General features: G+C 33.7%; 1 protein-coding gene across 1 annotated transcript; it reads right to left on the bottom strand.

The window, feature by feature from the left end:
* Positions 1-3,919: 3,919 nt before the first annotated feature.
* On the bottom strand, positions 3,920-4,876 carry LOC127684255 (olfactory receptor 1030). Its single transcript, XM_052181210.1, has one exon. The coding sequence runs from the start codon at positions 4,874-4,876 to the stop codon at positions 3,920-3,922; it is 957 nt and encodes a 318-aa protein (XP_052037170.1).
* Positions 4,877-12,268: the final 7,392 nt, after the last annotated feature.

Genomic DNA, 12,268 nt, shown 5'->3' with positions numbered 1-12,268 from the left:
GGGGAATGATAATTTATTTTGGCTTATGTTTCCAGTGGATACTATTCACAGTCACTTGTGCTTCCATCTGATGCAGTTCATCAAGGCAGGGTACCAGGAGCTGAGGTAGCTGATTACTTTGTGTCCATGTTGCTCAGTCATTTTCTCCTTTCTTTTTTTTAATATTTTTATTTTTTATATTCTTTGTTTACATTCCAAATGATTATCTGGAATCCCAGCCCATGAATGGTGCCGCCTATATTTAGAAAGATTTTTTTCCTCTTCAGTAAACCCATAAAATTAACCAGCACATTCAGTTTTGTAAAAAACATATTCTTGCTCCTTTTGCTTATTTGGCAGCTCAAAAACCACAAGTGGAGGCACATAACCCTGTAGAGACTTGATGCCCCAGGGTGAGAAGATACCCAGGGTGAGGGCAGAGGGGGGGAAGAACTCTGAGAGGGGGGTGCTGAGGATGTGAATAAATAAAATAATTAATTAAAAACACATACAACTGATACTATCTCAGTTTTGTTAATGATTCTTTCATTGAGATTATATTACTTCGTCAGGTTTATTAGGTAGGATTAAACATCCAGCAAGTTTTCTGGCCTACAGAGTAGAAAAAGCCCTATATTTTTTGGTGAAATACGACCCTGCAAATACTTTTCAGCACATTCCATTGTGGATGACAATGTAGCTTATTAAAATCTAGCTTAATTTGGTCTGAGAAGCCACACTGTGGCAAAAAGCATTGATTTTTCTCTGTTAGTGGTTCTCAAAAAGTAAACTAGGCTACTATATGATTCGATTTGTAGTACATTTATTGGTAGCCAGATAAATGTGAAGTGCTTTCAAGGGCAAGTAGTCATGAGAGTGTGATTCAACAAGAATGTTAAGAAGGAGAAAACCAACTCCTAGAAGTTGCTGCCCCCAAACACAAATAAACAGATGTTATGAATTTTAAAATGTATGTTCTTTCTCTTCATATGAACATGTATGGATATGTGTAAATGTTTTCACACCACTTTCATAAAACATCTGACATAAAATGTATATTATGCTTATACTATTATATATATATATCATCATCTAGGTTTTCATAATATAGGAATAATAAAGTGACTGGTTTTTGCAAAGTTAAACATCTGTTTAGATAGCAGTATATATAAGTTTTTAAAGGAGAATCAAACAAACTAGTAAATATTGTAAAATCATTTTCATATTTTTACCAGAATGTATTAACAATGATGGTCAAAGGAGAGCTATTTGAATAATATCACTTAACATAAATAATTCAGTGCCTTAATACAGAAGGAATAAACTAAAGAATGCCACTTTGTGTTGTACCGAACAGAAAACTTTGAAAAGCAAAGACGAAAGAGTATTTCTATTGAGTGGAATAAGGACGTTCTCTGGATTTCTCTTTTCTGTTGATATCCAAACCAACAAATGCAGTTCCAAATTGAGGGTCCGATACCTGCCTGCTGAAACATAGTAAGTTTGTGCCTTGGCCATAGAGTTGACATCAGTATACTAAAAAGGAATTGAGACTTCTTCCAGTACTTAAGCATTGTGACATTCTTGTAATATAACACCCAGCAAGTTCTGTCATCTACTTTTATTGTCCTTACAGTGTTAGAATTTCTACAAACTATCCCAAGACTCCTGAAAACTCTCTCGATACTAGGAGCAATGCAAAGCCATAGAAAGATTTAGTAAACACTGATTATCTTTGTTAGCCCATAGCACATCAAATTTACCAAAAATATAACTTAAACGAAAAATATTGCTTAATCAATACTTACAAAGTATTGTAACGTCTCATTCTAAAATAATAAATCATTCTATTCTTGTTACAGAACATCAGTGGACCATATTTAAACTGAAGTACAAATATCAAATATTTGGTCCATTCTGAAACTGATAGATTAATAATGAAATAAGGAAAGGTATAATTGATTTTTGGTTCTAGAAATGTGAAATGTCACAAGTTAATTCTACAATAAAAAATTTATAAAGGCACAAGATATCCATATTGCTTTGTGGAAACCCCTCTTCTTGAGTACCCAGATCTAGAGTTAATACATAGCATCTGCAAAGGTTGTTCAGCAGTTTAAAAACACATTGAGGTCTTGCAAAGGATGTGGGTTAAGTTTTCCACACCCACACTGTGGCTCTGGTATTCTGCTTTGGCAGAGAAGGGTTTTAGTGAAAGCGATTCTTACAAGTAGGAGGAAGTACGTAAATGCAAGGCATCAAAACTGAAGGTGGTAAGTGAAATTAAAAAGTACACCTAATGAAAGTCCTGTAATATACTGCAATCCCAGCACCTACCAATAGTCTTATCATATACAACAATGACACTCTTGCAAGAAATCAGCTTTGCCCTTCAAAATATATTTTACCAACTTTGTGTCTATGTGTACAAACATAATTATACATTTATTTGTAGACACATAATTCCTTCTTCCAAAAGCTTTTAAAGCTACTAGTAGTCAGTCTGCATATTAAGAATGGAAGCCAATTTGCAACCCCACCAGCAGTGGAGGAGTGTTCCTCTTTCTCCACATCCTCCCAACACCTGCTGTTTCCTGAATTTTTAATCTTAGCCATTCTGACTGGTGTAAGGTGAAATCTCAGGGTTGTTTTGATTTGCATTTCCCTAATGACTAATGAAGTTGAGCATTTTTTAAGATGCTTCTCCGCCATCCGAAGTTCTTCAGGTGAGAATTCTTTGTTTAACTCTGTACCCCATGTTTTAATAGGGTTGTTTGGTTTTCTGGAGTCTAACTTCTTGAGTTCTTTATATATATTGGATATAAGCCCTCTATCTGATGTAGGATTGGTGAAGATCTTTTCCCAATTTGTTGGTTGCCGATTTGTCCTTTTGATGGTGTCCTTTGCCTTACAGAAACTATGTAATTTTATAAGGTCCCATTTGTCAATTCTTGATCTTCCACTGCTGGTGGGGTTGCAAATTGGTACAACCACTCTGGAAATCAGTCTGGCGGTTCCTCCGAAAACTGGGTACCTCACTTCCAGAAGATCCTGCTATACCACTCCTGGGCATATACCCAGAGGATTCCCCACCATGTAATAAGGATACATGCTCTACTATGTTAATAGCAGCCCTATTTATAATGGCCAGATGCTGGAAAGAACCCAGGTATCACTCAACAAAAGAGTGGATGCAAAAAATGTGTATATCTACACAATAGAGTACTATTCAGCCATTAGAAACAATGAATTCATGAAATTCTTAGGCAAATGGATAGAGCTAGAGAACATCATACTAAGTGAGGTAACCCAGACTCAAAAGGTGAATCATGGTATGCACTCACTAATAAGTGGATATTAACCTAGAAAATTGGAATACCCAAAACATAATCCACACATCAAATGAGGTACAAGAAGAAAGGAGGAGTGGCCCCTTGTTCTGGAAAGACTCAGTGAAGCAGTATTTGGCAAAACCAGAACAGGGAAGTGGGAAGGGGTGGGTGGGAGGACAGGGGGAGAGAAGGGGGCTTACGGGACTTTCGGGGAGTGGGTGGCTAGAAAAGGGGAAATCATTTGAAATGTAAATAAAAATATATCGAATAAAAAAAGAATGGAAGCTGAAGATAGAGGGCAGTAATAGTTCACTCTTTCACTTTTTTGTTTATATTAAAATTGTATAGTTTACTGTAATAAATTTATAACCTTCATAATGTAAAACTAATATATAAATACATGAATGTTAAAATGTATAACAGGAGAATAACAGTCTCCCATATTTACACATGTGCTGCACTTCCATACAGTATGTAAACTGTTTATCTTTATACCTTTATATTATATACTTTGAATAAAAGAGTATGCGTTTTCTTCTTGTGTATAAAATTAATTTCTACAAAAACTTGGATGTCACAAAACTTTAATTTATAAAGACAGGATTATTTTACTTTGAAAGCACATTTCTTCGGACCAGTTTCCGAAAAGCATGTTTCACATCCTTATTCCTCAGACTATAAATGATGGGGTTCAACATGGGACTTACAAAAGTATAGAACACAGCAATTATTTTGGACTGCTCCACTGACTTGTCTGTGGGAGGTCTAACATACATGCAGAATAGAGTCCCATAAAACACAGTCACTGCTACCAGATGAGACCCACAGGTGGAAAAGGCTTTGCGTCTACCTTCAGCAGAACGCATCCTCAAGATGGCGATGAGAATGAATAGGTAAGAAACGAGGATTATGAGCAGAGAATTGGAGAGGTTAAATCCTGCTACCACAAACATTGATGTTTCCTTAATGAATGTGTCAGAGCAGGAGAGTCTGATGAGCGGAGGGTCAGCACAGTAGAAGTGGTTGATGATATTGGAGCCACAGAAGGTCAAGCGATATGTCCACATGGTTTCCATCAGGCCACTGAGGAAGCCATAGATATAGGGACCAGCAATCAGACGCACACATACCCCTTTGGACATCTTGCTGCTGTAAAGCAAAGGGTTACAGATGGCCATGTACCTGTCATAGGCCATCACAGCTAGCATATAATATTCAGTAATCACCATAGCAATGAAAAAATAACACTGGACTAAACACGCAGCATACGAAATGGTTTTCTTCTTTGATAAAAAGTTCACCAGCATCTTAGGAGTCACATTGGTAGAATAGCACAAATCTAAACATGACAAACTGGCAAGAAAGTAGTACATAGGGGTATGTAGGCGTGAATCTACCCTGATCAACACCATCATGCCAAGATTCCCTCCCACAGTGATCAGATAGATCACCAGGAAGAGCACGAAAAGCAAAGGCTGCAGCTCTGGACGATCTGTTAATCCCAAGAGAATAAACTCAGTCACCATGGAGTAATTGCCTCTGGCCATTTTCTTAGGTGCCAGCATGTTCACTTAGATGAATTAAAGAAGGTAAATGAGATGCATGTTAGAAATTTTCTCTCTTTTTCCCTACTTCTTTCTTCTTATTCATCCACACATAGATATTGCTAAGGTCTGAGAATATGAGAGCTAGTACACTGGATTTTCAAATCTATAAAAAACAAAACAAAAAGCAACCTCTCATTTTCATGTGTATGGTTGTGTGTGTGTGTGTGTGTGTGTGTGTGTGTGTGTGTGTGTGTGTGTGTGTGTGTCCTTGCCTTCCATATCATTTGGGGCCGGGTTCCAGCATCTCTTGTTATTAAATAATCTGACAAGTTTGTTTCTCAGGATTCTATTGTGTCTCTGCTTCCTATATCAACTCTGAAACATTGGAGTTTACAGACACATGTTATCACAACCAATTTAAATGAATTCTAGGAAACAAATATTCCATATGTAAATTTATGTGTAGGGAACAAATAATACATGTGGTAAAGTGGTTAAGGCAGGTGCTTTATCCACTGAGCTATCTCCCCAGCCTAGGCTGGTATTCTTAAGTAGATTACACATAACCTCAATTAGCTGGCAGCACAGGTGCATATCATGTCTACCCAGACAGGATCACAAGTTACCAAATTGCTTTAGGGTGAAGGAGGTAATCATGATTCAGTAATAGGCCCAATTGGGATAAACTTCTAAGTACACATTATAGTTTGTTATGAAACAGTTGTCTCCTTAATAAATTAGGAGAGATTTACCAGTCACTCACACTGTACATATCTAGAAGCCTTACTTTGGAGAATTTAATTCCCTGTGTCAAAATTAAAAGAAAGTACAGAATTAAAGATATCAGAAGTAAATTCTTCGAGGATCAATTTTGCTACTATAATCTTAATGTTTCATAACATAGAATCTCTATTGAAATATAAAAGGATGAAATTACAAACTGGGGATAAGATCTCTATGAATTACTAAGTAAGGGGCTTTCAAACAGCAGTCAGTATTACACACATAAAAGAAAAATTTAAAGACCAATAATTAGGTCACAGTTTAATTTTCTTTTCATTTATTTTTTCAATTTACTTTTTCATTTATTCCCCTGTGGCACCTCCACCATGCCAAAACAAGTGTTTCACAACACATGACAAAATTTGCCAATTCTGTTCTGGTAGTGGAGCAGAAATTTGAATCTAATCTTTCCAATTGCATGTAGAATAAGATCAACTGTCTTTTTATAGTAAAGCAAAAAATAATAAAAGGAGATATAATTACCATTAGTTCAGAGGGTAGAATGTGATTTTGTAATTAACAAATTTTCAGATAATATCAAGTCAGTATCATCTCTAATGGATAATACAATAAATTACTGGTAGGGACCCTCTATAATATATTCTAATTATGGATTTTGGTGCTATATTTAGCCTTTTAAAGATTTAAAAATAGATGGTAGAGAAAAGTAAACTCAATTGACTATCACAGTTATTTATTTAATCAATCACAGTAAGCAAGTTGGGGTCATAAGAGTCAACTGAAATGAGCCAAAGAATAGTTTCTGTGTAAACAATTACTCTGACTATGAGGTGCAATCTTTACGTTATGCTAATGTGTGTCCCAAGTATTAATATATTATGAAGTTACTGTTTTAAGTATTAGAATCCATTATTTTTCAGCAAAATCTACCAAATTATTGTTAGAAATTATTTTTTATATTTCATTCTGTCTTTAATCAAGGCACAAAATAGAAATCTGCAGACTTGTTTTACTATGGTACAGTAATTGCATATAGTACCAAACTCACCAGCTGCATATTTCAAATACATAAGTTGTTCATGATAGCTGAATCAAACACAAGTACAAATTATGTTGATGGCACTATCAGAATGCTGCATACTTAATAAAAATAACATAATACACAAGTGACTGTGTACTATAGCACCACATATACTGGAGAAGAAAAAACAAAACAATACAAGATAACCAATAATGGGTTTTGCTTTGAAAAGGGTGGTTGATGTCATTTAGTAAGGGTGAAGAAAATTATAGTTAACCATACTTCAGTAGCATGTATTTGATCTAAGTAGATATTTGTATTTAAAAATAAAGATAGACATTGAAGAATAATGTGGTTGACCTAGGATTTGAGGCATTTTTAAAAGTTGTCTAGTAGGACAAGAGTAGAAGAACACTCAGGAAATTTGGACATTTCATATGGAGACATTCCTTATATTTGAAGAATTATGTTTCCTTATGACATTGTTCATCTACTAATTTAGTAACTATGAGTCAAAATGAAGACTGATAAGGTTTATAAATATGTGTATTGTTCACAAAATCAAATAAAATAGAAATATAGTCCATCACAAAATTTTACTGGCTTTATAATATCAGCTTCTATCTAGATTGGAAAAATAAAAAAATAAATTAGATAATTTAATTATCATATATGTTTATTTTCCATATGAAAATAAAACTAATTGTAATATTTGGAAATTCATATAGATTGCTTTTAAATAAAAAAGACTGTTGAGGTAAGTCAGTGTGCATTATAAATATACAGGTGAAATTTTGAGTGACTAGCTTCAATCCTATCAATTAGAAAGACAAAAGTCACAATCGACAGTAATCAAAAATATAATTGTATATATAAATTCAGATCTATAGATTTTGTTGGCATCTGAAATACTACTAGTTAAAATGTACATATTGTCTACTCTGGAAGTGCTCTATATAAAAATGGATCATGGTAGCAAAGTAGCCTAAAACTGTTAATATCATGATCCACGAGCATACAATTTTCTGCACAAAAGGTTTGATTTAGTCATATAAATTGGACAAAGTGGGAGAATAGTGGAAGTTTTGACAAGGAAAGGTACAGAGGAAAAAAATCTAACAGTTTCTGAATCAAAAATCCAGTAGTTGGGCACATAACCACCTGGCTGAGCACAGAGGTATACAGAAGACAGATGGTTCAGTGGTTAAGAGCACTGTCTGTTCTTCCAAAGGCCCTGAGTTCAATTTCCAGCAACCACATGGTGGCTCACAACTATCTGTAATAGGATCAGGTGACCTCTTATGGTATGTTTGAAGACAATGACAGATTTATTTATATAAATAAATAAATCTTAAAAAGAAAATGGTAACGTAAAATAGTAAGTAAGAATAGAGATGAATAAGCCAGATAGTTATAGTTCCTTTAAACTTCTTAGGAGTGTCCACTGTTCTTGTATGCTTTATCATCATGGATTTCAGCACCACTCATTCTCTTCTAGTTTTCCAGTGCCATGCCTCTCAAATACGAGGATAGGATATGTTACCACCTTACAATGAATGACCCTGACTTCTAGGTCGCATTAGACAATGGAGATTCATATAATCCTCTATGTTGTTTGTGAAACTCTTTTTTTAATTAGATATATTCTTTATTTACTTTTCAAATGTTGTCCCCTTTCCTGGTTTTTCCCCCAAAATCGCCTAACTCACTTCCCCTCACTGCTCCCCAATCCACCCACTCCTACTTCCCTGTTCTGGCACTCCCCCATGCTGGGGCATCTAGCCTTCTCAGGACCAAGGGCCTCTCCTCCCTTTGATGTCCAATAAGGCCATCCTCTGCTGCATATGCTGTTAAAAATTCACTTAAATCATAACCTCTCCTGTGATAGAGTCACATTCTTTTCATAATATTTTGAATTAGCACATGTTCAGGGTCAGACATTGAGCAGTTTTCAAAGTACCTGCAATTTCTACTATGCTTATCTTTCAATTTTGAATCTACCAATTCTAAACTCATATTTTCTAAAGCATTTATTCAGCACGTTACCATTGATCCCAATTTTCTCTCTTCAATAGTTTGCAGGTAAATCTTTTAAAGATCTATAATATTTAAATTTTCCAAGAAGAAATAATATCAAAATAATGCATCTTTCTTTTGATTTTATGAATTATTTTAAAGACTGTAATATAATTATTTCAATCTTCCATTCTCTTTCCTCCCTATAAATCTTTCAAATACTACTCCTTCCACTTTTTCAAATTTATGGTTTTCTTTCCTAGTAATTTTTGATGAAACTGTTTTGTGTGTGTTAGAGAATGTCCTTTCAAAATATTCTGCTAATACCAATGCGATGAACAATTTATTTCTTCCATGTGGCATTTATTTTTGAACTAATTATTGAAATGCAATTTGGCAATAAGAATGATTATGACAAATACATAATTTCACTAAAATTTTAATATTTTTTAGTAAGCAATCTAATTACATTTCAAATGTTGTCCCCTTTCCTGGTTCTCCCCACTAACACACACATACTTATTTCAGGAAGATAAGACCCTAGACTACTTACTATTCAATAAGTTTTGTTGACATTTGATTCCTCATGATGACTATTCAAACTGAAACCAAAAAAATAAAAAAAATACAAAGGTCATGATATTCATTCCTACCTGAATTCAGGGAAAACTTCTCACAGAAACAGTAGAGTTCCAACCAAGGAACGGCTTAAAATGATTTATGCCCTATTTGTAACTTGGTGAACGTATTCCCAAAGTATTTTTTTAACAGACCCCAAAGAAATAATTAAAGACACATAGTAATTTGTTTAGACACATATTCAATAGAACCATGGGATTTGAGCAATGGTGTTGCATCACCTTGTAGTCATCTGGAGCTCCATATATCATGCGTTTAAAATTGATTCTCAGAGGATATTTTGTTATGAATCACTATGTCTTACAAGAAAATAGTTTCAATAATTAATAATGATTTAATATTTTGACATGTCATGGACTTTGTTTTTTTATGATACTTTCAAAGCCAGAATTTTGTACTGTAAATCTCACAATTATGAAAAAAACTAAGTAGCCACATTAAAACCCCAATAATTTTATTGTCTTAATGATTTATTAGACCACCAATATCACATAATTAAACTTAATAAAATTATTAGAAAACAAGTTTGAATAGTATCAACATCTCCTAAACATATTAAAATTTTTCATCACGATTTCACAACAGCAAGTATTAATAAGTAATACATTCAGATTTGATTTTTTGTCAAGGAAACAATTTATATCAACAAATTCCTCATAAACTAAAAAGAAGAGAATAAACATAAATGTATTAATTTGTATAAATATAAATGTATGTATATGTGTGTATATGCATATACATACAATATATATGTATGTATGTGTGTGTGAGCATGCATCTGTGTATGTATTAAGAACTTATATATACACTACATTAATGAATAGTGTTTTAGAGTCTAAATGGGACCTAATAGACATAAGAAAAAATGACAAATTGCAAAGTGCAGGAGAGATGTAAAGTATTCTCAAAATATACAATAAATACCTTATGACAATGCCATACTTATTAATGTACTTATTAATGTAAAGTACTGTATACAATAAAAGTAAAGAATGAAAATTACAAAGGTATAGCCAACTCTGTATACTAGACATATATGAAATAAGTATTCCCATTAATGGGCACAAAAATAGACATTCATCTAACTCTTCACAAAGTTGTCTTTCCAGGATAAGGATGTTCAACAAGGAAGGAATAAGAAGAACAAAATGGAAGCAAATTAAACAGTTTTACTTACAGATTATATAATGAAAATACTATAGAATCTATAAAATAAATAAGCATATTATAGTCACTAATATAGACTCAACTTCAGGACAAAGCAGATACTTACATTTATGTGTACCAAGAAAATATTCTTGCAGCAAACAGATATGGAATAAGCAATATGACATAAGACATTACATAAACTTATAATCCTGAATTATGTTTGAATACTGATTTACATGTATAATCTTATCTTGAGTGCTAGAGAATTTTATAAGATATTTATAAGAAATTCTGTTTTCTTTGGTATATCCAGGAGGCTATGTGGATTACAAAATTAAGTAGTCAAGGTGGTTCTAAACGAACAATAACAAAACATGTTCTGACCCTAAGGGATAATTAGCTAATATACATCTAGAAGAAGATTGTAAGAATATATGATTTATCTAATTTCTGTGGTGAGATAGAGCTTTTGATATGTTTAGTCCCCTGAGGCAATAAGACATTCTGAGAGAAAGAAGATCTGGCTTGCTCCTTTAGTTCATCTTTTAGCACTATCCTGAAGCTTCGATATTTTGTGCTGTCAAAGAAACTGCTTTATTATTTTTTTTTACAAAAAAATCCTCACTGTCATGGGTTATGAATAATAAAACAAACATTAATATGCTTAAAGGAGTTAGAAAAGTATCAGTCAATGCAATAGCCTCACTGTCTGCTGTGGCTTACTGCCTACTCATTTTTGTTTTTGTCTTTCCCTTTCTGACTTTAGTTCTTATCCTCAGAACAACATATTCTAAACTGTCAGATGACAATGAAAACAAAACTGATCTCCCAACCCTGAATCGTAATAGACAGTAGGCTTACAAAATACAAAAGCCTGGATTCATAGTCTTACATATACAAAAGTGTAATCTCTCAGATTCATGCTACTTGTACTACTCCTTCAACACAGAAGCATAACAATGAGAAACAAAAATTACTATCATGATGCATTCCTCATTTTAACTAATAAGTAGGTAGAGGAGTACAGATTTACCATTGTTTCTTAAAAGTCCTTCAATAAAAAGACTGATGGGTCTATCACAGAAAGGTATTTATAAAAGAACCAGTATATCCTGTTAACTTTTTTAAACAAAATGTTCCCAGAAAATACGGGCAGAAAGGGCAGCACTCAGAAGTATTTAGTTTGAGTAAACCATTTTCAAATACAATGTGCCAATTAATCTAGGAACCTGTCTACAACATGGATTTGAACACACAGATCTGAGGTGGACTGTGATTCAATGTTTTAATATGTGTTGCAGATATATCTATGCTACTAGTTTGCATCAATTGCTAGGCTCTTTGTTATGAGAAAACACCTCACAGGAGCAATATAATAGAAGAAAGACTTATTTCAGACATTATTTAAGAACGGTTATAGACACCATGGTAGGAAGGATATAGAGGCATGGGAGAGGGACATTAGTCACAATGCGTTCACACTCGGGAAGCATGAGTTAAGTAACTGTTTATGAGTCTCTCTCTATGTTCATTTTCACTCAGTTCAGGAACCCAGCTAAGGAGATGATTTAATGTATTTTCAACAACTATATTTGTCCTCAGGTTAATCTCCCTAGAAGTACCTGGACAATTAGAGAAAGAATTATGTCTCCTAGGTGATTTTCAATCTAATCAAGCTTACGGTGAATTACTATTGGACCATTAAACACAGGCTGTAAAATAGGACAAAATTTAGTGCTGAGAATTTATTTCAAGACACAGAACATTTAATGAGGATATGAAATATATGGCCACAGAGAATATGAAAAGCTCATCAAAACATAAATATATTTCTCAGGAAA

The sequence above is a fragment of the Apodemus sylvaticus genome, chromosome 5 (assembly GCF_947179515.1).
Source record: "Apodemus sylvaticus chromosome 5, mApoSyl1.1, whole genome shotgun sequence".
Classification (NCBI taxonomy): Eukaryota; Metazoa; Chordata; class Mammalia; order Rodentia; family Muridae; genus Apodemus; species Apodemus sylvaticus.
This window is presented reverse-complemented; position numbering and strand designations above follow the sequence as displayed.